At 36.6% G+C, this 27,315-nt stretch overlaps 1 protein-coding gene across 2 annotated transcripts in view; it reads left to right on the forward strand.

Annotated features, from left to right (window-relative positions):
• Positions 1-27,315, forward strand: part of COL19A1 (collagen type XIX alpha 1 chain) — a 310,139-nt gene that overhangs the window by 197,477 nt on the left and 85,347 nt on the right. For both annotated transcript variants that reach the window (XM_038554446.1, XM_038554445.1), the window contains exons 17-18: positions 4,783-4,836; positions 25,322-25,372. In XM_038554446.1, the coding sequence (XP_038410374.1) occupies positions 4,783-4,836; positions 25,322-25,372 (105 nt within the window). The remainder of the gene's footprint in view (positions 1-4,782; positions 4,837-25,321; positions 25,373-27,315) is intronic.

Below are 27,315 nucleotides of genomic sequence, written 5' to 3' on the forward strand. Positions count from 1 at the left end.
ATAAATATCAATTTTACAGCAATGAAATCCTGACCCAAAATATTTCCATAAAAGAAAAAGCCAGGTCTCCAGTCCAGGTGTTCTTGAACTTGACAATGTTTTTTGTTTTTTGGTTTTTTTTCTCAAAGTTCCATATAATCACAAACCCAATTGGGCTTTCTTGTTCTAAGCTACAAGATTTGCAAGATATTAGGGGCTCTACATGATTGCCTGACTTCAAATATGAATAAGAGCTTGAGGCTTAGAGGAGAGACTCTCAAAGTGTGCCAGCAGCATTATAAACAACCTGTTAGAAATGCAAATTCTCAGGCCTTACCCAAAAGACCTAGTGAATCAAAAACTCTGGAAATAGGGATACAAATCTTTGGGTCTTTTTTTTTTTAAGTATAGTTGATATACAGTATTATAGTAGTTTCAGGTATGCAACTTAGTGATTCAGCATTTATATACATTACAAAATAATCAACACTATAAGCCTAATTACCCTCTGTTATCATATAAAATTATTACAATAGTATCAACTTTCTTCACCTATTTCACTCATTTTCCCACTCTTCCACTCTTCCCCTCTGGTAACAACCAGTTTGTTTTCTGTATTTCAGACTATGTTTTCTGTTTTGTTTTGTTTTGTTTGTTCATTTATTTTGTTTTCTAAATTCTACATATCAGTGAAATCATATGGTATTTGTCTTTCTCTGTCTGACTTATTTTACTTAGCATAATACCCTCTAAGTCCGTTCATGTCCTTGCAGATGGCAAGATTTCATTCTTCTTTATGGCTAAGTAACATTTCTGTGTGTGTGTGTGTGTGTGTGTGTGTGTGTGTGTGTGTGTGCATGTGCAACATCTTCTTTATTTGTTCGTCTATTGTGGACACTTGGGTTGCTTCCATATCTTGGCTATTGTGAATAATGCTGCAACATAGAGGTGCATATATCTCTCCAAATTAGTGTTTTCTTTTTCTTTAGTAAACGTAATGGAACCAGTGTAGTAGTTCTATTTTTACGTTTTTGAGGAACCTCCAAACTGTCTTTCACAGGGGCTGCACCAGTTTGCATTTCTACCAACAGTACCCGAGGGTTCCATTTTCCTTACATATTGATCTGTTTTAACCAGCCCTCCTGATGATGCTGATGCACAATCTGGTTTGAGCACCCTGGGGCTTAAATCATTAGATAGATATCTGATCTGCTATCTAATAACCTTTACACTATTTCCAAACAGGAAACTTACATGTTGAGCACTTTGAGGTTTCCAGGGTAATCTGATATTGTAAATCCGTTTTGTGCTTTATACTCCAGTTTTCAGAAAAGTGTTGGCTTAGCCTAATTGTGATTATGCTGGAACAGTATTTCCTCATCCACTTGGAGATTCAGCCAGACTCCAATTTATCAGAATTGCTTATGAACAAATGGCCACCTGGGAGCAGGCATCCTAACCAGGAAGGCCACTGCAGCTCAGCATTTGTCTTTTTATCTGTCAGGATTTTCATCCCCACCCTCCCCTAACTCTCTGCTTTTTGTCTCACTTTACGGCAGGTCTTGAGTAAGCCCTGCAGTGAAGGCACTGAAATAGGAGGTGATAGAAGTGGGAACAAACATGGTTAAGCCATTCCTCCCACCCAGCACCCCCACCAGCAACAGCACTAGCCCCTGGCCCCAATCGTCCCCACACAATTCCCTAGAGCCCTGTAAGGAAAAGAACAGGGATTCATAGATTACATTTTGCTCAGAAAAACCAGAGAGATCTGATTTTAGTCCTAGGATGAGAGTTGTGCTTTATACCTGCTGTCTTGGCATATGTTATGAATAATACATATCTAAGTAATAAATAGATAAAATATTCCCCGAATTATCCTGGCTTAAGTAATAAAATTCACACTACCAAAAATCTACATTATCTCTTAGGCAGGCTGTTGCCTGTACCTAATGCTTTTAAATGAAAAAAACAAAAGATGGCTTGGAGGAACAGGAGATTTTGAGACTGTTCCGTGCAGTGGGAGGCCTTAAGTGGGAGTAAAGAGGCCTAAGGAGTTCATTGGCAGAGCTCCTTGGAGAGAAGAAAGAGGATGCCTGGGAGTCGGCCCACAATGTCTATCAATACAGTGGTTGATGACCACTCCCAAACATCATCTTTTGGAGCTTCCACCATGTTTCTTATCTATTTACCCTCCTGTTCTGTCCTGTCAGAACCCCTTAATAAATCACTGAAACTTAACACTTAAGCTAAAGTCCTAAGTCCAAATATATTTAAGGCACATGTGGCTGTGTGGCTAAGAAAATAGGGACTGTGTTTGCTTTGTAAAGAAAATCTTTAAAAAGTATACAAATCAGTATCAGAGTGTAACTAGGAACTCAAGCCTACAAATGACATCTGAGCTGAAACTATGTACCATCCGAAGTTATCTGCTGCATACAGTATGTTCCAGTAACTTAACAGCCCTAAAAAATATTTGACCCGTATATCCACCCTTAGGCAGGATGCATAAATGAAAGTAGCATTCCTCGGCACTCCTCCAGCATACACATCAGTGTATGCACTCTGACAATTGCAAGGCTGACTTAAATGATCACGTAAATCAGCAGTGATAGGCAAGAGCTTGGATGTTTGCCCATACCATACTGAATTATGAATGTTTTTACTCCTCATCCTAAAACATGCCAATATTATATAACAATATCTGACATTTGGTTTGCCTTAACCAGTAACTCTGTGATAAAAGTTGATCAATAATCAGCCTCATTTTCCCCCACTTCTGCCCAGATCAATATACATGTCTCCTTTAAAGAAAGGAGAATGCATACAGAAAGTTGATCCTACGGTTTTAACTTACCTCAACCTAAAAGAAAGAACCAATCACCCACTTCGATGCCATTGATTTTGCTTCTTTGTGCTCTTGTGAATAAATAAATTACAGTGCTTACACTTTCTAAGTAAACTTTTTATCATTGATTAGTCCTCAGGGTCTAATTGACTTACATTTACTAAAAGACCCAATATATTGATTTTCAGAATGTGTAAACTACAAGACCAGAAAATGATATACATGTGTATAACTTTTATTAAGTATACAGACTATTAAATTATATATTCATTCCAGTGTTATAATTCCCCAAAGGAACTCCCAGGTTCAGATCTCTGAAACAGAAAATACATGAAAAGACCACTAATTATAGCTCTGTTTTTAATTAAGTTTTTAAAAAATTGTTCTTTAGGTGTTAGCTAAGATTGTTTCTAAGAACAGCCGCTGTTTTTATATGAACTCTTGATGATGTGCATTTTACTTACCTTCAATAACAGTGCAAACATTTCCCACCCAATTACAGTGTGGTATGTGCTTACTTATCTCCCAAAGTTTACTTCACTGGTTTAACTAGCATTAGACTTTCTACCCTACTCCAAGCCTAGACAAAAACCAGAGAGAAGAGCTTACTTTGACAATTTCAGAGCAAGAAAATTAGTAAATGAAATGGGCTTTTCTGTGTTTATGTTTATGGTTGTCCCCGCAAAAAATATTAAAAGAGGAAACCAATACTTTTACTTTGTCAATAGCAATAAGTCTTAATGTGTATGAATATACTACCAATAGGATATAATAAAATAATTAGTAACAATGAATTAATGTGACCATATTTATAAAATATCCACAGAGGGGCACCTGGGTGGCTCAGTTGCTTAAGCATTAAGTTAGCTTAAGCTGATTCTTGATTTCAGCTCAGGTCATGATCTCAGGGTCATAAGATCAAGTTGTGCATCAGGCTCCATGCAGGCCTGGAGCTAGCTTCAGATTCTCTCTCAATCCCCTCCCCTTGCCCTCCCCGCCTCGCCCCCAGCTCACATACTCTCTCTAAAAAAATAAAAACTGAAAATAAAACATGCTCAGAAATGCTTGTCATTCAAAATGTATGCTTTCAATACCTAAGCTTACATCATTCCTTTAGAAAAGGAAAAAAATTCAAGTTAATTTATAAAAAATAACTAACTGCCCTTTAAGTGGTATTAGATACATAGTCACCTAGAGCTGTTGGTACAATCTTATTTTTCTAACTCTTGCAATTGGAATTTAGCTAGTGGTGAACTTGGGAAAGTTAATTCAATTATGAAAATGAAGATGAATAAGCAAGGGGTATTTATTTAGTTTATGTAAAAAAATAGCTTAACCATCCAAAGGGAAGAAAAGAGCTAGTTGATGTGCTTTATATAACACATAGGATTATAGTATGGCTTAAGGTAGTGCTTTTCATACCTTAGTGAGCATAAGAGTGACCTGAAATGGTTTTAAAATGCAGATTCATGACTTCCTTCCCCAGAGATACTAAACCAGTTAAGTGTAGGATGGAACTCCAGAATATGCATTTGTAACATCCAATCGCACCCTCAGGTTACTCTTATGAAATTACAATTCAGACCATTTTTTGAGAAACATCAGTTTAAGATGACAAATGCAGGTTTTATTGCATCCAAAACCACAGTATTGTCAGATAAAATGCCAGTCTTAGACCATCTTTCAGATACTTTATATTACTTGACTACAGTATCAAAGTAGATAGCATTTAAAGGACTGCTAATAAGTTAAGGTTTATTCATTTCAAGCACTATTTTTCTCCTGTTGGTCATTAAAATTTGGTCAATAGCTTTTAGATTTCATTGATGTTTAAAGGTCAAGTAGGCTTGAAATTATTTTTTAATTTTTACTATCTTGAAAATTGCTGTTTAGTATTGTTTCATCTAAAAGTAAAAAGGCATCACAGTATTTATTGTCTGTTTCTCTTTGGTTTCCAGGGAAGACGAGGAAAAACAGGTCCTCCAGGAAAACCAGGCCCCCCGGGACCACCTGTGAGTAAACAGTAGGATGACTGCTCTTTAGGAGAGCCCCTCTTTCTTTCTGTGTATTTATCTACAGATTATATTACTCTTCTGTAGCTAATTTACATCTTTCTACTGTTTAAAATGGTTATACTCCTGGGACACATAGGTGACTCAGTTGGTTAAGCATCCGACTCTTGTCCCCTCAGGTCATGATCTCAGGGTGGTGAGATCGAACCCCTTGTTGGGCTTTGTGCTAGGCATGGAGTCTGCTTGAGATTCTCTCTCTCCCTTCCTCTCTGCTCCTCCCCCCATTAGCTTGAACTCTCTCTCCCTCACTCTGTCCCAAATAAGTAAATAGATCTTTAAAAAATAAAAATAAAATAACATGGTTATGCTCCCTACACCTCCCACCACCACACAAACCACAAGGTAAGGGAGGCTAGCGGCTGTCCGCACATCTTGCCAACTTCTTTATTACATGGACAAGAGCAGCTGTACTGCCTGCATGAGCACCCTAAGCCAAGTCTCCAAGTCAGTGAATCCTGATCTGAACCTGCCTGGCTCCATCTCCTCAGTCTCTTAACATCCAGGCTGGTAGGAAGTTAGATATCTGGAGAAGCATAGCCACGTTTCTTGATATAACTGTTTTGTTAGTACAATTTTGTAGAATGCTATTGCTGAAGAGAGCTATAAAGATCTTCTAGCCAATTAGCTCATAGTTTTCTTTACCCCAAGCCTCTAGAAAATGTATCCCATTTCTTGTGGTTCTGCCAATTCTTCAACCCATTAGAGTTTGATTTGTGTCCAAGCTGCTCCACTGGCACTGTTCTGTCCATGGTCACCAGTAATCTCTGAGGCGTCACATTCCCTGGGTGCATATCAGGCTTCATCTGATTTCACTGCTATACAGGAATTAACACTGGTGCCGGCTCTCTCCTCAAAACTCCCAGTTCTCTTGGTGTAGTCACATTGATTTTTCTTTTCTCCTACCCCTGGGGCCAACCTTCTTTCTCTCCTCCATTAACAGTGTTTCCACCCCTCCTATCCACATGTTGCATGCATTAAGATGCCCAGTTTGTTTGTTTGTTTGTTTGTTTTTCATTTCAACCCAGACATTCCTCCTGTGTTCCATGCTCATACACTCCCACTGCCTTCTCACTGTCTCCACTTCGTCTCCTACATATCACAAAAGTAGCCTGTTCCCACACTAAGCTCTATAAATAATTCTGGATTTACTTCTTTCTCTCCCTCAGCATCCATATCCAAACAGTTCCTCAGTCGTGTCAATTCCACATCCCCATGGCTCACAAATTCATTTCCTCCTCTCTTTCTTCATTGCCACTGCCTTCGTTAGGCATTTGTCACTTTGTATCTGTATCTTAGTAGCCATCTCAGAGAGGGGCTCATTGCCTCTACCTTCTACAAGTGGACTAATATTTCTCAATGATAATTCAGACTGTGTAACTCTTTGACTTGAAATTCTAATAACTTCCCTCTCCTTCAAAGTGAATTTTTACATCTTCTACATGGCATTCTGGGCACTTCTTGGTTGGCCCTTTACCTCTCTTTGCCCATTCTCCTCTATGCCCTTACTTCATTTGTAGCCTGTAGTGTAATCGTCCTCTACTATCTCAAAAATGCCATCCTTTGTGTAGGTTCTCCTGAAGGCCTAAGTAAGCTTTCCTCCATCTTATGACTCATCTCAACATCAGCTCTCCCTACACAGCCTTCATTAGTGCTCTTGGTGTGTGAGGTATCATCCTCCAGGATCCTTGTAGTAGTATACCTCCTGCGTTGATGTAGCACATGGAACATTATTTTATCTGTCTGCCTGCTGCACTGCAATTTTTTAGAACCTCTGTTTTATCACCATTGCCTACCGCAGTTTCTTCATGCAGCATGTGATTATTAATTATGTAATTAAGAAGTAAACAAATGAATATATTTTGTAGATAAGAAAATGAAAACCAGAGAATTAGTGGCTTTTTAAAGACCAGAAATTCCAGGGATCCCTGGGTGGCTCAGCGGTTTGGCGCCTGCCTTTGGCCCAGGGCACAATCCTGGAGACCCGGGATCGAATCCCACGTCGGGCTCCCGGTGCATGGAGCCTGCTTCTCCCTCTGCCTGTGTCTCTGCCTCTCTCTCTCTCTCTCTGTCTATCATGAATAAATAATAAATAAAATCTTTAAAAATAAATAAATAAATAAATAAATAAATAAATAAATAAATAAATACCAGAAATTCCCTTCACCACCACTAGAGGTCTCCAGACCTGATACTTTAGGAATTTCTTAGGATGTGGTCATCGGTGTGCCAAAAAATGAACATGATTGCTGCAATGTCATTGATTTCGTTTCATCCACTTTAGCCATTCAAGTGAATTGTTCTATTAGCAATGTACTGGTGTCAACGGATAGTGATTATAAAAGCAAGTGGGAAAGAGGCATAAATTGGGAGCCTGGAATCCAGTCTTTAAAGGAATTAGCTTTGTTGATTTTTATTCCAAATTTTCTAGCAAAACAGAGAACACATTGTAAGATTTGATATTGTCTTGTGCTGTTAAGAAAAAAAGCTGGTGAATGCTAATAGGCAAGATTAGACCTTTGTGTAGCTTTCTAAACATACCATACTGCTTTTAAAATTGGATAATTGTTGTCTCAAAGGAGGAATTTGAATGATGAAGGCTTTTGTGGCAAGCCTGCCAAATGTCTAGGAAAGAAGATTATTCCAAGTCCTGGAATGGGTTTTCAACTATAGATCAACTGAGTTTACTAAAGAATTTAGAAGATTAAGAAGTAGGCGACTCTATGAAAGAATTTATAATATTCAATTCCACCAGTTTTAGTTTATTGCCAGAGTATTTGGGGAAGAGAGATACTTATTTTATTTCAAGTACTGGATTTAAAATTTCAACTCAGCTATGCGTCTGATACAGTGTTTGCTAATTCCTGAGCACACAGTATTTAAAAGAAAAGTAGTTTATTATCTTTCATAATGTAACAAAATACCAATTATTAAAAAAATGTTGTAAAATAGCCAACTACAAAAATAAGGGCGAAAAAAAGAAAAGGTTTTCATTCATAGATCAGTTTTTGTTTTAAAAGAAAGGTATTAAATAGCTCATTTTCTGTTTAAGAATTGTGGTTTATGGAAATTCTTTGTCCTTTTGATTACGGGATAACTCCTCCAGTTGACTAAAATATCTTTCCTCCAATATAAGTATTATTAAAATTTTATTTTGGGGTACAGTTTTCATCCTGTTTTGAATTTTTTGAAGTTGTTCAGATGATAGGTTGAATGGATAACCTGCATACCAGCATTGCTGCAAAAAATCTTGCAAGGCACCTACTCTTACTTACAGGACTTAACCAAGGGCAGCATTGCAAAGGAAGGTAAAATAATAGGCTCCCTACATTTTTCTATGCTACCTTCATGTTTAATTTTTCTGAACAAAGTGTATTTTAGCAAGAGGACTGTTGTTTTTTTCAAATGGTTAGAAATCAACAGAGTTCTTCAAAAGCAGTCCTTTTAAGATCATATTAATTCATATCTTAAGATAATGAGTTTATAAAAAAATTGACCAGCTCTTAATCTACCTTGGTGAGCAATTTCACAAATATTTATTTAAGGCCTACCATGTACCTAATACTCTGTTAGGAGGAGGGCTTACAAAAATGAATAAGATACCATTCTTGCCCTCTGTAGATTCTAGTTTAGTTTACAGTAATATGAACAAAGAAAGGGAATTAGAAAAGATAATAGTCAAGATGGTTTCCTTCAGGAACTGACAACTGAAACGTGAAGATTGAGCCTTAAAAGAAAGAAGGGATTCCTGCCGGTTATAACAACATGAATGAACCTGGAGGACATTATGCTAAGTGAAATAAGCCAGTCATAGGACGAAGACTGCATGCTTCCACTTACACAAAATCTCTAAAACAGTCATACTCAGAGAAGCAGAGAACACAATAGTGGTTGCAAGGGGCTGGGGAAATGAGAGTTGTTATTCAACAATATAAAGTTTCAGTTATGCAAGATGAATGAGTTCTAGAAATCTGCTGTACAGAGTAGTACCTATAGAGTATCCTGAACAATATTATGCATTCTGAAGTTTGTTAAGGGTGTAGATCTCATGTTAGGTGTTCTTACCACAAAACAAAACAAGATAAAACAAAAACACGTAAGGGACACAAGGAGACTGGGAAGTGTTGGATATATCAATTATCTTGATTGTGATGATAGTAGCACAGATGTTTTCATATGTCCAAACTCATCAAATTGTACACATTACATATGTTCAGTTCTTTTTGTAGCAATTATACCTCAATAAAACTTGAAAAAAAGAGTTGAAAAGGAATTGTCAGGTAAAACAAATAGAGGGGTAGAAGAGAGCAAAGTGAGTGCTGCTGACAGAGGAAATGAGCCGGAGCAAATACAGAGAATCGCAGCTCTAGGGAGTAGGGTTGGACAAGCAGCCCTTGTGGTCCTAAGGCAAAGAGCGCCAAGCCAGCACTGGCATGTCAAGCCCTGCCAGGGTCCTGGTGAATCTCAAATTAAGCTCCCCGAGTCATGTGAAACTACGAAAATTCATGGAGAGCTCTAAATGGGGAGTCCCAAGGCCAGACGTCATCGATAAATCCCTCTAGTGGCAGGTATGACCAAACTGGATTGTTGAGCCTAGGCAAGATTCACTGTGGCTGTCACAGTACTTACTATTTTTTAAAATTATCAGCAGAACATTTTTAAAAAATCTCTTTTGTATGTCCCATGGAGCTATTTGTATTTTGTTACAATTTATATATAGTTTAGGAAATACCTCCTCTTATGGATATACTTAGATCACAATGGTGTTGTTTTTCATTTATTTGTCTTTTTCAACATTGTACCCTATGTAAAATGAACCCTACTTCACAGTGGGAAGAAAGGTAACAAAGAAAGAAGGAAAGTTTGGTCAAGGCTAAAATCTTTCTAATTGAGATTTAGAGATGGCGTATGACTCACCCTAGTGGCTTGCGTGTGAGATTCCTAAAGCACATGTTAGAATTTCTTATCACAATATGAAATATTTTGAAATAATTAACTTTATCTTTCTTATCAAACAGTAATGAAATAATATGTAGTATCCTTCAAGTCAGCGAATAGTATATAATTTTAGCATATATATTTGAGCAATTAGCCTTTAGAAAAGTTAGGGAGGAAAAACTTTTTTCTGAACAGTGTGATTATCTAAAAAAGCACCAAGATGGCATGAATCCTTTGATAAAAAGCATACTTTGCTCAATTTATTCAAGAAAATGTTTTCCCTTCGGGGTTTTAGAGATGTTTCCTAAATCAAGGGTAGCATTGTTATTTAAAAGAATATCAGTGCAGATTTTTAAAAAAATACAACTGAAAGAAATCTCTAATGGCCTGAAGCAACTCAAATAATTAAAACACTTTAACCAGTCCTTTTACCTGCAATTTTTTGTTCTGCAGTCAAATTTGTATTTTCTCACTTTCTTAAGAAACATTTGTACCAAAAAAGGTTTTTTTGTTTTTTTTTTTTTTAACAAAGAGTAATTTCCCACAAATTTCCAGTTAACATATAAAGGACAACCATTTTCCCCCCTAGAGAATACATTTCCTAGGGGAAAAAATTATAATAATGGAATATTTACTAAAAGTAGATCTATTGAACTACTATTATTAAATTGTCTTTATGAATTAGTGTTTTATCAAGGTCACATATATTGCTCCAATTTAATTCCCCATTTATTTATTTACTTACTTGTTTTTTAAGATTTTATTTATTTAGCAAGAATGAAAGAGAATGAGAGAGACAGAGGAGGGACAGGGGGAGAGGAGGAGAGAATCTTAAGCAGACTCCATGCTGGGAATGGAGCCTGACTTGGGACTTGATCTTTCAATTCTAAGGTCATGACCTGAGCCAAAATCAAGAGTCAGACACTTAATCAACTGAGCCACTAGGTACCCCAGTTCCCTATATTTAATAGCAATTTTTATTCTGTTTGAGGCAGATTTAGTTGAAATTTACATACATGTAATCTGCATAAAATAAAATTATTCCTAACCAAAATACTCATAATTGAGGAGCAACTAAACTGGTTAACAGAGCTAGACACACCCTTTATGATAAACATATTTTTTTATAAAATATTAGTCCAATTTCCTGTTAACAGGCAAAGCCAAATTTACCTATGCAAAGGAAGACGTTCTCAAATTCCCCTCAAATAGCTTCCACCATCTTGTTCTGAATGACTCCTCATTGAAGGGAAATCCACTAAGTAGAGATTTCTTGGATTGATAATACCTGCAAATACACTGTGCTGGAGAGCAGTTTTTCAGAGAAGAAGCATGAGAGCATTAAGTATCTCCCCGGGGGAAGGAAATAATACTAACTCCTGAGGAAACAGGTTCAAAAGGAAAGGACGTATCAGGAGAGTTTATTATAGTACTTGCTCTGCATGAGGTACTCCACTGCCAGTACCTTATATAATCCTGACAATTGTGGTGAGATGTAGAAACAGTCCCATTTTATAATAGGATAAAGGATGCTTAGAAACATCCAGTAATGTGCCCAAGATCACATAAGTGTGTGTAAGTGGGAAAACCAGAAATGAAACCCAGGAGCTGATCCCTAAACCCAGTTTTATTTCACTGGATCACAGATGTGAAAAACAACCTTCTAGTTTATAATCTGACTAGGATCAGCCTTACTTAAACATTATACACAGAACATGGTTTCATTTTCTCATGGTAATCCATGGCACTGCAGTACCTCAGGACAGCATAGTGTAGAAGATTGTGAGGTACTCAGGCGTCTTCACTAGCGTGTCCTCAGGCAATTCACTTGACATTTCCATGGCTCAGTTTCCTTTTCTGTAAATTTGAAATAATAGTACCTGCCTCATCAACTTCTCACAGTTGCTGGGAGAAATCAATAGCTTGTATGTGAAGATCTTTCTTGTAAATGTAAAGCTCTATCTAAGTATGACTGAGATCCATTCCTATTATTCTGAAGATCCATCCACACATACAGTATTGTAGATAAAAGGGATTGTCTTGAATCTGCACCTGCACATTTTTTCCCTTTTTATAAATTTCCCAAAATCCCTTTAACAAAAATGTGAATCTTTTGATGACTTCTAAAATGAAAGATCACATGCTCTGCATAAATACGGAAAGCCTATTCTACATATGTAAATCTCCCCATGAAGAGAGACGAACGTTACTCATAGTTAATAATAATGGGGTCTAAGTATTCAATGATGGGTTTTTTTTTTCCCTTCTGATTTATAGCCTCTTCCTTGCTTGTGGCTCTTGTTTATCTATGGTGTGAGTGGTTTCATTTTATTCGTTGTGATGTTCTCTAAGTCTCCATTACTATCCCTCACGCTCTAATAAAAATTTCTTTTTCTTTAAAGCCTTCCAGTTATCTGCATAGCATAAGCAATGGAAAATCATGGCCTTGTGTTATGATAATGAGACTTGGAAAGTCTCAAGACTTGAAATGCCTTAGTTTATTTCAAAGTGTTCTGGTTTTTAGTTCCTTTAGAAAAGAGGAAAGCAGCTGGAAATGAGGCGGAGCAGGAGGGAAAGCAGGAGAATTTAACTAATGAGCCATTAAAGGAAGTATGTATTAGCCCACCCAGTTGACATTAACTTTACTTCTCATTCATCATCACTGTAAAAGTGTTTATTAAAAACCACATTAATTTTGAAATGTGTTATTATTTCTTTCTGTTACAGGCAGAGTCTTGATTCCCTTTCATTTTTTTTCAGGCATTGTTTTTGTGCATTGTTTCATTATTGCAGTATGAGAATTGAGCAGTGGGCTCAAATGTGTCACATTTCAGTGCATAGCAATTTATGTTGAAAACAGAAATTCAAGGAATTTGTAACATAGGGCAGCAGCTCCCTCTACTGTTTCCACTGGGAAAGCTCTAAGCAAAGTGACACTTCATAGCTCATGGAGGATATCCAAGCTATGAAATTTTCAGTGTTTGAGGCTTAATTATAAATCTACATGAATTTTAAAATTATTTTCAGGGTTTTTTTGCATCTTACGCTTATCCTATATTTTAAATAAAAATGTCATTTCATCCACAATCATTTTCAATATAAATTTGATACTCTCTTGAAGTGAAAGCCCTTAGCTCATGGATATCTAAAATGCCCATTTATTTTGTAAAATGCTGATAAAACTCTACAGTGATCATTTTCTGGGAGCTGACTCCAATGAAATGTATGCTTCTTTTCTGAAACAACCATATGATTTAAAATAAATACAACCATGTTATTTCTGTTTTAGTTTTAACTTCAGTGTAATGGAATTTCTTTTACCCTGAAAGCATGAGTCATTTCACAATTTGAAAGTTATATTTCTATTGCCTTATACACAGGTAAAGGAGTAAACTAGGGTGTAATATTGAATTCATTTATTCAACAAATACTGATCATCTCTTTGTGAGTCACTATTACAAACAATGAGCATACAGTAGTTTCAAAATAAATACATAGCAACAAACAAACAAGCTACAGAAAAGTAACTTACACTCTATTGTGTGTTGGAGGTAGCAATGGTTAATAAGCAACTCAACGAATAGCAAAACAATTTCAGTTTAGTAGGAGGTGATACAGGGGAACAAACTGGGCAACTTAAGAGTGATTTGGAAGAGTTGTTACTCTAGTTAAAATGGTCCAGGTGACATCTCTGAGCATTTAGATGATGTTAGTTGAGAAGGAGCTAGCTGCGTGAGGGTCAGAGCAAGATCTTTCCAACCAGAAAGACTAGAAGTGCAAAGGGCCTGTGGTGGGAATGAGCTTGATGTATCTAATAAACATAAAGGAGCTAGGAGAAAAACAGTGCCAGAAAAGAAAAAGATGCCACCTTTCTGGTAATTTGTGTGTTAGGTGAGATGGATAATCATAGCAATGAAAATATATGCCCTCAAAACACCATAGGCCTAATAGCTTTCTGTACTATATCCCATTATGCATCTGATTATCTTCCATGTCCAACTTTATCAACTATGAACTAACTGAGAATTCAAGGTATAAAGCCATTGTTTTCAGCATACAGCAAGACTCACCTTTAAAACAAGTTAGTACCTCAAATTCATTTTGGACTACTCAACAAAGTGGATAATAAGAAATGTCTGATTTTAAACATTTACTTTCTGGTTAAAGCACACTGTATGTGACTATATACATTTTGAAGCTCATCATGTCTAAATGGAAATCCAGTCCATATTCTTAACATCCCACTTAGAAACCTTGAACTGATCAGGTTTTTATCATTTTTCTCAGTTTTCCTTTCAGCAAAAATCCTCAGTCTCTTTGGTCTATTAAATGGCTAAAGGCCATGTGCTATAATGATAATCTCTTCAGAGAAAATGAACCTAACCATTTATTTGAGTCAATGGGAATAGTAATTTCACTTCTTAATAAAAATAAGATGACTTCCTCAGATTTAAAAATAAAGATACATAAGACCTATAAAATAGAGACAGACATGGCCAGTTAATCATTTTTATTACCACTTGTCCGTCACTGGGGTCATGGTCTCAGACAAGCAGCTGTTGCTACATTACTAAAATTCCAGGGTCACCTTGTGTGGCCAAAGAATACATAGACTTGCATGTGAGGCAGCTGGGGGTTTCAGGTTGAGAATTTGAAAACTAGCACTTGGGTTCAATTCCCCCAATTACTTCTCTTTTTCTGTCCCTATAAACAGCAGCAGTAGGACATTTTGACTTCCTAAGCTTTTTACTAATAACAGCTACACTCTGGAGAAAAAGGATTTTATCTTCATATAGCCTGACTATAAGACTGTAAGAAGAGACTTCTGACTCTTTTCATCTTGGATCATGTTATTGAAACCAACTATTAGGACTTCTGAATTGACAGGCATTGTGTATTGCAATGATGGGAAAAATATTTGGTATCCTTGATATGTGGTTATTGAATTTGCTATTACTTGAGCCAGTGCATGGATTAAGCACTATTTATTTGTTTTGGATAAACATTAAGGTTTTAATAAATCTGATTGGCCTTTGAGAGATATTCAGAAGAAAGACCTGTTTCCTAAGTAAACTTAACAGTTTGTATTTGATGAGGTCGTTTCCGAAAAGTATCTCCATACAGTATTTAATTTTACCACTGTATGATTCTGTGAGGTAGGCAAGAAAAGATTATTTCCATTTTAACAGTGACAAAACTCTAGATCTTGGGAAATAGGGGCTTTACCTAACTCCATGAAGTCAGTTTTCTCTGCAAAGCTACTATCTAGTAGAAAACTGTTTGGGTCAAGGGTGACTTGAGAAGCAAGTTTTCAGCATTTCCTGGGGGGACTTGAAACATGAGAGGATATGGTAGAAAAACTTGAAGGGGCTTCAGCTACATCTGTAATTTTGTAAAAAATAAAAAGATTACCTGAAACAAATCTGGCAAATGGTTACAATCTGACAATATTGGATTGTGGATTCATGAGAAATTATAATATTCTTTTCTATATTTTTCAGCATGCTTGAAATATTCCAAATTTATATTAAGAAATAAGAAAACCATCCTTTGGACGAGGTTAACATCAGGGTAGTATCACCAATAATTTTACTGACCTAGAGGGTCAGCATCTTCTTTTTTGTCTGAAATCCTTTGTAGGGGACTAAATATTTTAAAAATAAAATCACTAAGCACTTTTTTTCTAGAACTCCACTAAATGTACCCTTTGTAACCATGGGGTTCAGTTGAGCCAAGTATCATCTGCAGATTTATCATTACTACACCTATAGATGAGAGAGAAACCTTGATGTCACACATTTGAGTTGAAGTGAAGATGAGGGATCCCTGGGTGGCGCAGCGGTTTGGCGCCTGCCTTTGGCCCAGGACGCGATCCTGGAGACCCAGGATTAAATCCCACGTTGGGCTCCCGGTGCATGGAGCCTGCTTCTCCCTCTGCTTGTGTCTCTGTCTCTGTCTCTGTCTCTCTCTCTCTCTCTCTCTCTCTCTCTCTGTGACTATCATAAATTAAAAAAAAAATTTATGAAGTGAAGATGATAATCATGACAAAGTAAAACCTACAGATTGTTCATTTGGCTATTTGAGAGAGCAGTCCATAATGTCCCCAACTATTCAGATTTTGCACCAGCTCTTGGCCTCTGTATAATTTGGCGGTGTATAAGCCAGTGCCATCAGCCTGGTTATCTTCAGTCCCAGCAGTTTGCCTTGGAAATCACATTTTCTCTGCACAGGAAGCGTTGTCATCCTATCAATGCTTTTTTTTTTTTTTTTCCCTACCAAGGCTTTTAAACAGAATGAATGTTATCACTTAATTACAGTAAATGAAAGCTCAAAGCATTGATAGGTGCAGGCTGTGTAAGCCAACTTCCCTCCTGATTTGATTGCTGAGGTCACACGAGGGGATGGAGGCATACTTGTTCTCCAGGTATGGTTTTTGTTGATGGTGAGCTTTGGGGAACACCATTGGAAACAAATAATTTGTTTCACACACCTCCATTCTTCCTAGCTTTCATACCCCTGTGGTTTTTATCACCTTGTGCTGGGTCAATGATGTTGTTTCTGTGGGGTGGCCAGCCACTCTCAAGATTCCTGTTGCTCCTTATATTGCAGGGAGCTGACAAATGATATTTTTCTTTTTGCAGGACATACTGAGGAGAGATGAGTATGATACATTTTATGGATGGATAAGCAGAATAGCAGTGTTAGGGGAGGAATCATAATTTTTCTAACCATCATGCCATGGAAATCAGTCAAAAATGTCCCACACTATCAATAATGCAGTGAACTTTATACCAATTAGATCGATTTGTTTCATGGTGTCAGGAAAAATCAGCTCCTTTGAAAATTATTTTTGTCTCCCTTGGAAAATAAAGTGTTAAAAACTTATGAGCTTCATAGCATAATTTAGAAAATCTGCTTTTATGAAATGGGTTAATTATACCCATTGAATGCATTCACTGTCACAGTCTCATCCTCCCACTCCTGTTCCAAAATGACAAGTAAAACCAGGGACTGTGCAATTTTGGAAAACAATCAGGTCACATATTGAGTATTTTGCTTATTCATACAACCATAAACTGCCTATGCTTGAGTTCCCTCAATTACACAGCTCAGTATGCAGGCCAGAAGAGACAAGCCCAGCTCAAGTGAGCACTTCCTGGAATACACAGAGGAATGAGTTTGAAAAATGTCCAAAGTGGCAGATGTGAAAAATTCTCATTCAAGATCCAGAAGCTGCTTTTGCTGCAATTCCTCACCTGTTAATCGCACTGCTTCTGAACTTCTGAACCAGGGATGCTGGCAATATCTTAGATTGAGACACTTAGGAGCTATTGATCTTTCAAAGTATGGTGCAGGTATATGCCACTGTGGTGAGGGAAACCGGCTCAGACAAGAAGATGGATCACATGGATCACAGTGTTGTCCAGAATTTCCAGAGATGCACCAAGAATGAATGTGTGGCTGCTGGCTTCTAACAAAAGTATTATTTTTATTAGAGGATGTCCCCAAAAGATGTCCTTGATGAATGCTTAAACCAATGTATTGTATCACTTAAATTCTTCAGATTTTCTGAATGCTAATACTAATGCTAATCTCTCTTCCACAACAAATACAATGACACTATTGTAGTCCTATTTAAAGGGTACTTCGTTTTCTCTACTAAGTGTGACAACTTTCCCATGACTGTTCTTCACTGTAATTTCATGCTCATAGAATTTCAACCTATCAAAATCATCCCCAAGCAATATTACTCTCTTAGTCTCTTAGTTAGCTCATCTTTTTCTACCAACTATAAACCATTTTTATTTCTCCTTTTCTTCTATCATCTCATAAATACTAGGACTCATTTGATGTCATTTGAATTTCAATGGTTGCTTAAGATGCTGATTACCATTGTCTGTTTTTTCTTTTTCTTTCTTTCTTTCTTTCTTTCTTTCTTTCTTTCTTTCTTTCTTTCTTTCTTTCTTCTTTCTTTCTTTCTTTCTTTCTTTCTTTCTTTCTTTCTTTCTTTCTTTTCTTTCTTCTTTCTTTCTTTTTCTTTTTTCTTTCTTTCTCCAAAAATCTCCCTCTCTTTATTTCTCTCTAATCTAAACCCTCCATGATTTTAACATTTCTGTGCTGTATGTGGTTCCTCTCTCTTCTCCTAACCTTTCTTCCATTCTGGTCACTTTCCTCTTAATATCATCTTGTCATCCTAATCTTTCAGGATGTGTATCTACACTCTGTTCCAGATCTCTTTGCTTGGCCCTTACTGATTCTGTATCTCATTAAGGGGTTCTGTGATCTTTCATCATTGAATTCCCTACTTGATTCTTACAACCAGCTTTAAGATAATTGTTATTTTATTTTCCTATCTGGCTTCTCTCTCACTGTGAAGCTGATAGAGGGAAGTATCAAAATAATCAAAGCTTTGAGGTCAGGCTGACTTGGGCTAGAATCTAGCTCTTATCCACTAGTCATGTGACCTTGGGTAAGAAAGTTAACCTTTTGTTATATGTAAAATAAAGATAATGCCTACCTCTCTGGATTATTGTAAGAGTAAAATGCAATAATATAAGTCCCTGACACACAATTATTAGTTTCAAAGCATAACTATTTTTATTTATTAATGTTATTATCATTATTTCATCTTATCCTTCTCTACCATCTGCTTATTATTTTCATCTTTCTTTCTCTGGATTGTGTCCAGAGCTTACCATTTCTAAAGCAAAAGTATTAATACTTTACCCATTTCCTACATTGTCACTCTCATGAAAATTTTTCTTCTGTTTTGCTCCTCTCCTGTTTCTCTCTGTTCAAGTCTTTAAAGAGTAAACTTCATCTAAGATTGTTAACCTAAGTATATTCGTTGACATATTCATCATCCAAAAAAACTCAGTAGATTCCATTTTCAGTGTGGATGGAAACATCTATTTAAGGATGAAGGCATTTTCAGTTTCATGATTGTATTTTTGTGTATAGCCTCATCAATGAAATTTATCCTGATTAGCTGGAAACCTGAGTTTTCCCTAAGTTTATTCTCTCTGAGTCCTCACCTCTTACAACCAAAGTTAATCTTAAGACTTAAAACAAAAGAAGTAACTCCATTCCTCAGAACCTGGTGCCAGAAACAAGAGCCCTGGGCTGATGGTGGTATAAGCAAAGAATCAGCCTCCAGAGTTTTCATCCTCCTTTTTCTGTATTCCTTTCTCTTTTGATGCTGTCTTCCCCTGTCCATACTCCCCAGGTACCATCCCTTTCACTCTACCCCTTCTCTGTCCCATTCAATTTGCTCTTAGGAAATATTTATTAAATGATTCATAAGAATATATTAGAATGGAACAACTCTTAGACTTGGTTCTACCATTTGCTTATTGTGTGATTTAGGAGAAAATCTCTCCGTTTTCTCATGTTAGGTGAAGAATATAATATTACCCACTTCAGTTATTATAAGAACCAAATAAAATAACATGTTTTGTAATCACTCTGCCATCCAAGATAATATATGAAAGCAAATTTACGGTATCCAGAGTTGTGTAAATATGAAACATTAGTATTACATTTCCTGGGAACATTTGCATGTGAGCTGGTAATAAAACCCAAACAAATAAATCAAACTTTGTCTATGAAGTTTTAGGAATAAACCAGAAAGTGGGTGAGATATTCTCAGGAATAAGATCTCCTCTCCAGGAACCTTAAATTTTACCTACTATATACTATCTAGTCACATTCCCATTGTAATCCCAAAAAGGACAGCTTGAAGAATCTATGTTGAAATGGAAACATAGTATAAACACAGTGAATTTTCTGGCTTCAGAAATCTTATTGTGCAGTTTGAGAAGTTTTCAGAAATTTTGGGGGATGAGAGGGCAGGAGTGTTGATATCTCCTTAGTTACTAAAAATTTAGAGCAGAAGCATTCTCAGAAAAATATTCCATTATAAAATTATAACTGTGTAACTTACATAATTCAACCCCAAGAGACAAGGAAAAATTTTCATTTAGAGCAAATATTTAAGATAAATAAGAGGTTCTGTGTTTAAAACAAAGAAGAATTGATTTCCCAAATATTTTCTATCTTAAGAGTATTATCGATTTTTTTCTCTGAGAGATAGGATACAACTTTCTATGTTGTAATTCTGGTCAAAAATCCATCCACAAGCTCTTTTCTATTTAACTGAAGTTCAGTGCAGCTTTGTCTCCAATTATTTAGCCAGATTCTTAGACTAATCTAAATCTGTTGGTCGTATCTTCTATGAGTTTGGAAGCAGCAAGACTTCTCTGCTAGGTTTGCTACCATTTCTAGCTGAAACCAAAACCAACAAGCAAGAAGTTTGCTTTTCCCTTACATTTTTTCTTGTACAAACAATAATTCTGTTAAATTCTGGCAAACCTTGGTGGAGAAGGGAGAACTACTATGTACTACAATCCTGAGTTATGACAAGATAAAACAGATCGAAACTCGTTGTTTCATTCCAACAGGAAAGCAGCTATATACACAAGCCCCCATAATCTGCATAAATGTGCTTTATTAAGTTCTATATAATATTATAGATGTAAATATATAAGAAAAAATTAGCTTTTCCAGCAATTACTATATAATAAAATATGCTCCATCTTACCATTCCTATGAATAATTTTAGGCTTCCTGATATTTTTTTAATACCAAGGGAAAAATAATTATAGTTTCTGCCTTTTATACCAGCCATTAGAAATTGAAAATGTTTCTTGAAAATTAGCCCAAATGACTTTCCAATTACAAATTTTCTATCTGTTCTTATTGCAAAGCTATTTTAACATGTTTTGAAGATCGTTGATTAGTACAGCTTTCTTTACAGAGGTTTTGGTATTTCAAAGATCGTAACTGAAATTAATTGGAAGCCCACAGGGCCAGAAGGCAGTTGTTTTAAAATCTGAAAATATGTATTTGTGAATCCTGAAAGGAGCCCCTAATAAGAGATTGAACAGCTATGGTGCATGAAGATAAGTGGCACCCAGATGGCTCAAGAAGGCTTAGTCAGCAGTGATGAAGAATTAAAGGATGCTTTTAGAGAAAAGGAAAAAAGGAAAATGGTTCAGGAGGGAGAATTGGAGAGGAGGCAGAGTAAATGTGGAGCCATGGAGATTTTGATTCAGAATACTAGGGGGTGATAAAGCTGAATCAAAAGGTCTTAGCCCTGACTCACATAGAGAGCTTACACCAAAGACCAGGGAAAGGAAAAAAAGGCAAAAGTAAAGTTCTTTAAGCTCTATGTACTGTATGAACTGAAAAGTAAAAGTACAGCCAAGACCAGATCTGAAGAGTATGGTTTTTTACACAGAACTCTTGCCATCTTTTAAACTTGGGGAATCTGTAGCCAAAACAGAAATCTACTAAGGTGATGATAATGCAAACAGCTAATTATTTTCACACTATGCATTTGATGACGTTGGTGTCAGATATCACAATACTTCTCTGTTTTCAGTAAAAACAAACTTTTAAATGTTATAAACTATCGCTGAGAGTATATGTTCCCAAATTGAATGTAGCATTAATTCACTTTATCACACCTGGTTGGTTCTTTGCAGTAGGAAACAACATCAGGATCTCAGGATCTCTACCCATGACAGGTTTATGGACCTCTCAGATAATTACACGAGCCCAGTTTGGTTTTGAACAGGTGTGTCTCCCTGGAGATCATGAACATTTGAAGGCTGCTTGGTAATTGTGTACTCATCCCATTAAGCAAGATGTCCTATGTCTCCCAACCTAGTATAGGTAGAGTGGAGCAACACTACATAAAAGATAAAACAGACATTGTATAGCCGTGATTTCTGTATAACTACGTATGGATCACTATCATAGGCAGGATATTGGGATATTTTTTCTTTCTATAACCCTTCAGCTGCTTTTCCTAGTGGGGCGGCTGAAAGCATTAGATGAGGCTGATATGCCCTCCATAGCCAGCCTCCATTCCCCACTGGGTCTTGGCTATCTAAGCAACTCCTTGACAAGTCTTCATAAATGCAGACCTCAGAGAAAGTGACCCCTCAAATGTCCTAGAACATCTACTAACACCATGTGGTGCCAAGAGACCTGTCACATACCACAAGTCCTAACTTCTCCTTCCTCAGAGTTGACTGATAGTCTGTAAGACTGACAGCTCTTACCAAACTTGGAAACAAATGACTCATTGGATCTTCTCTAGCCATGCACTGTATCAGAATAGAAAAGAGGAAAATAGCACATCTCTTGGGGATGTGACTCTAGGACAGCCAATTCCAAGGCCCCAGGGTCTATATTGGTCTGCCAACAATAAAGAGAGAGTTGCTCTGGGCATTTATATGCATAGTATTTCTCTTACCAGTACTCTCTCCACATTTATTGAGGTGGTTTCTTTTTGCCAATTTCAGAACAACCCAGTGAGCTATTGCCACGCAGGCTGCAGTCAGGGCAGAGGTAGACTGCCAGAGGACTCTACACTGGCACCTTCATTCAGTCACTGCACAGTTTCTTTAGCCCTCAGGGAGAATTTGTGTAAAGTACTTCAGGGTAGACTGTTAGCTGTAAATCTTTGTTATATTAAACCTCGAATCCGTGATACCTAAAGTATCCTACTGACTACAAGAACAAAAAAGAAAATGTCATCATAAATGCTCATCAGCAGATTAGGTAGTAGAACCTAAAACTTCAGATTGACCCCATTTGGAGTATTACTTCATGGATATGACATTTTATGACCAGAATAGAACCTATAAAAATGTGGAAATAGGTTTATTAATCTTGCGTGTATCTGAATAATATTGTTCAAACTTTTCTATTGGGCAGAGACTCTATTCAGTGAACTGTGCTTTTGCTATTTTTTCTAGAAGGAGAAACAGCATTGAGTCCTACCACCCTACCCCCAGTGGTATGCTCTACAGCAAGATCAGGATCCTAGGTTTGGGTTTGCGTAATACAACTATACACTGTGGGCAGATAACCAGTCTGTAAAAGATCAAACTTAATTCTCACCCAATTTTTTCCATTCTATTATTTTTACTATTCTCATCCATGCTGCTATCTGTTTTGTGCCATGTAACCCTTACCACGCTGTTCACTCTCCTGTATATTTTTCCATACTGCCTTCCAGAACCTCCTTGCAGGCTCCCACTTTTTATATTTTTTGACCACCTTCTCTCCCAACCTCTGCAAACAAAGATAAGATGCATTTTGAGTATAGCTTTGGTTTGGGAGAAATTTGGGGAAGATTTAGGCATGATATCCTTATCATGGGTTGTAAGAATATATGAAGATAGATGGGAGATGCAAAGAATAGTTAGAGGGGCCTCCTTCATCTATACAGTGGGACTATAGTTACAAAGTGCTTGTATCTTCCCCTCCTGCACCAATCACAGTGCTGGCTCAGAAGAAGTGCTAATACAGGTTCTGTTGATTTTTTTTCAGTTTCAGTCTGTTAAGTAGAACATGGAAAAGTGATCACGCAAGATTCTCTAGGGCACAGTCAACATGATAAAAAAATTACTACAAAATTATTTTAGGCTATGAGTGTGCTTTTAAGTTAAGATAGGATAGTAGATGAGAATTGAGTTTGGTTTCAGGCTGCTTGTGTTAAATACTAGTCCTGCCATTTACCAGCGGGGTGACCTTGGGCCAGTTAACAATTTCTAACCCTCATTTCCTGTATCTGTGAACTGAAAATAATGATGGTATATATCTCTCAGTGTCACTGTAGGGATTAAATGAGTTAATCCACATAAAATCTCTGGTATAATGCCTCACACACAATAAGTACTATATAAATGTTTGCTATTCTTATTTGATTGATTCTTCTGCTCTATTTGAGAGACTATATTGTTCTGCTATATTTAGGAGCCCTAATTTTTTAATACTTTCAACTGGGATGAATGTCTATGAAGCTAAATTTACCCACCACATCACTATTCTTTGATCTAACTGGCCTTATTCTCAACACACATTCACCATTCACCAAATGCTTGCTATGCATATACCCATCAGTTACCTGTTGATGCTACTACATGTGATATCTAAAATTTCTCCTTGCCCCATTATATAGCTGCAGAAGGATCAATGTGTAAGGGATCTCATGTTTCCTGATTTTCAAGAATGAGTTTTTAATTTGCATCTTCTTGGCTAGAAATTTTTCACAACTCCCAACCCAATGATTGCTTTCCTCATTATTTCATCTAAATGACCTAGATTACACAACACTGGCTGATAGAAAAAGAACAGGAAAAAAATATAGTGCCATGAGAATCCTCTTCTGACATTAGCTCTGTTTTTATTTTAGCAAAGTAACAGCATCATTTGTCTTTCCAATCATACTCAGCTCTGTTACTTGTGAGGCCTATTATTTTCTCAAGAGTTATATCAGCCTGCTTGCAGACATCCATCATTACATCATTGTGTCCTCTGCATTTAGTGGCACAATGCAAAGGTTTCACATTAGAAAAGACCTTCAGACATAAACAAATGCCAGTCATAAATGTTAACCAGCTTTAATTTTTTCAACATACTTACAATGTTACCCACATCAGTGAGTACAGCTAGTAATTGTTCCTTAAAATTCTCTCTACTTTTCGGTTTCTATTCCGTTGTAAAGAAAATAATTTTTGTATAACAGTGATATTTGATTTGCTCAATCATAATCTTTCTTTGTGTTATCTTCTGAGGTAAAATGTAAAGAACTGGGCCTCTGTAATATTTTCTCTCCTCTGAGTTTTCGAGGTCTAGATGAAATATGCAGTCTCTTCTCTGACATTGCTGACTCTCTCTTGGCTTGAACTACTTGATTTAAAATAATGCTAAGCTTTGTATTTTCTTTTCACCCTCTCCCCAGAATGTAATCCCTGAAAATTCAGAAACTCTTCTCTTTTTCTCTATCTGGAAGTTCTCGGGACAGACAAACATCTTCTTCCCTGTCTACCCAAAGCTCAGCATAGTGCTTAGTGAACACTCCATGTCAACTGAAGACAATGCATTTGAAGGTCTTAAATCTGAGGTTTTTGAGCAGACATATTTTTCTGGTCTGAAAGTTCATGTGCAGCCATTTACACTCACCAATTCAAGAGAACAAAGCAATTTATTGAAAATTGAAGAAATATCTTTTCCATATTTTCTAAGTTAGTAACACATGGGCACACATTTCTATAATATATTGATCAAAGCCCTGTGAGAACTGTCAAAAATAAACTGAAGCTACAACCTCTTCCCTGGAGGAGTTTTACAGGTACAATATTTTTTAATAAAGAATATGCTGATGGCTGACCTTATGGTAAAAATGTTACTCTTTCCCACTTAGGACCTCTTTTTGGATTCATGCAGGATTTAACCTAGAAATACCTTAGGAACTTGATACGTTATTGCCCCTGTAATTCTCTATTAATTAGAATATTTGACAAAACATACTCTTCCTTTTTCTTAACTCTAAGATTTTAAGAATTCTTAGATAGATTATTTAAATTCACTTTGTTTTGGTAAATACCTTCTCTTTGATTTGTTTCTAATATAGGGACCTCCTGGAATACAAGGAGTACAACAGACTCTTGGATATTATAACAAGGTATGGCTTCTCTTTTTCACCATCTTAGATACACAGAGATTTTATGTAATCATATTAAAAAAAAACTAGTATTTCCTAACTGTTACGAAACATGGTCACATACTTAATCTCTTTCCTCACTGAAAATATGTTTTAAAAAATGTATTTTGCTTAGCATCTTTTTACAAAACCAGCATATTATTTTTATAGATTAAAAGAATTACTTCAAAGTTTGCAAAACTTCATGCAAAAAATTAATGCAAACATCATATTTCACTATTGATATTGTCATATATCCAGTTTCTCAGAGGGTTGAAATAGATTATTTGCTGCTTTGAAGCTCAAATAGCACAATAGATGATAGATTTCTTATCAAAACCAATTGCTGCTATGCTAAAACCTCAGGCAAACTTTTACATACCATAGGTCAAGACTGGGAGTCCCCCACCTTTCAGGGAGGAGCCACTTTAAGGGGAACCACTTCCCCAAGGTTTCTAAATAGCAATCAAGATAGATGGAATAGCTTCTTTATCCATTCATCTTTCGATGGGCACCGAGGCTCCTTCCACAGTTTGGCTATTGTGGACATTGCTGCTGTAAACATTGGGATGCAGGCATCGACATGGATGGAACTGGAGGGTATTACACTGAGTGAAATAAGTCAATCAGAGAAGGACAAACATTACATGGTCTCATTCATTTGGGGAATATAAAAAACAGTGAAAGGGATTAAAGGGGAAAGGAGAGAAAATGAGTGGGAAATATCAGTGAGGGAGACAGAACATGAGAGTCTCCTAATTCTGGAAAACAAACAAGAGGTAGTGGATGGGAGGTGGGTGGGGGGTTGGGGTGACTGGGTGACGGGCACGGAGGGGGGCACTTGACAGGATGAGCACTGGGTGATATGCTATATGTTGGCAAATTGAACTCCAATAAAAAAAATTAAAAAATAAAAAATAAATAAAAATAGATGGAATAGTGACATGGAAGTACCAGAGTGGCAAAAGGCTAGCCTGTTTTGCTCTGTTCTTTAAGGAAACACAATGGGGGGTCGGGAGGACATGTGTGTTGCTAGTGAAGTAAGAACCAGAGACCTAAGTGAGACCATTGATTGACCTATCATTTAATTACAAGTATTTGAGGTCTTATCACTTGTCATGAAGCATTGTGTCCACTGACTAGGATCCCTTCTATACATCATAGCTTGTTGTTGATATGTAGATAATTGTGCTCCTACATAAAAACAAGTTCAGAGACACCCCCCTTTATGTCTTTCTTCTATATTCTTGCTCTCCCTTTTAATAAATTCCTCTGACTACTGTCATTCTTCTCTGTTTAGAAATCCCAGAGAAATGTTATATGCTAGCAAAGGCCCTGAAGATAGCAGGTGCTCAGAAAAGTGTTTATTAAATGATGAGTTAATTAGTTTGAAAAATCCCAATTCTTCTTTGATCAAATTAAATTCTACATAAAGACTATGGAAAATGTGGAAAGCTTGTTGTACTTCCTAAGTGATCCTGTCTTAAATTTTCTCATTTACTTATATTTTCTAGGGAGTATTCTATTAGGAAGGTTGGGGTATATTTTATGATTCTCTATTAAACATTTTTCTGAATAAATCTATACCAGCTTTTTCAAAACATTAGAGTTTGGCACAAGTGGAAAGAAAAGTGAAGCATATCTAAAATTAATCAGTTAAAGTACAATGCTTTCTCTGTAATAGCACCTGCTGTCACAAAATAGGATTTATCATAAATGCTTCAAAATAATGAGAATGAGTTGGCTCTGATGTCACAGTGTCAGCTAGAAAAACTTAAAGAACACACTCTATTACCATCACCTTTGGTATAAAATTTACCAAGCTGCTACTCAGCTACTTAAATATTTGCTATCTCTTGCAAAACTTTTAAAGCTTATATCTTTACAGGTCTCCCAAAACTACTTCTATATATAGTTTATCTTGC

The sequence above is a fragment of the Canis lupus genome, chromosome 12, assembly GCF_011100685.1.
Source record: "Canis lupus familiaris isolate Mischka breed German Shepherd chromosome 12, alternate assembly UU_Cfam_GSD_1.0, whole genome shotgun sequence".
Taxonomy (NCBI): Eukaryota; Metazoa; Chordata; class Mammalia; order Carnivora; family Canidae; genus Canis; species Canis lupus.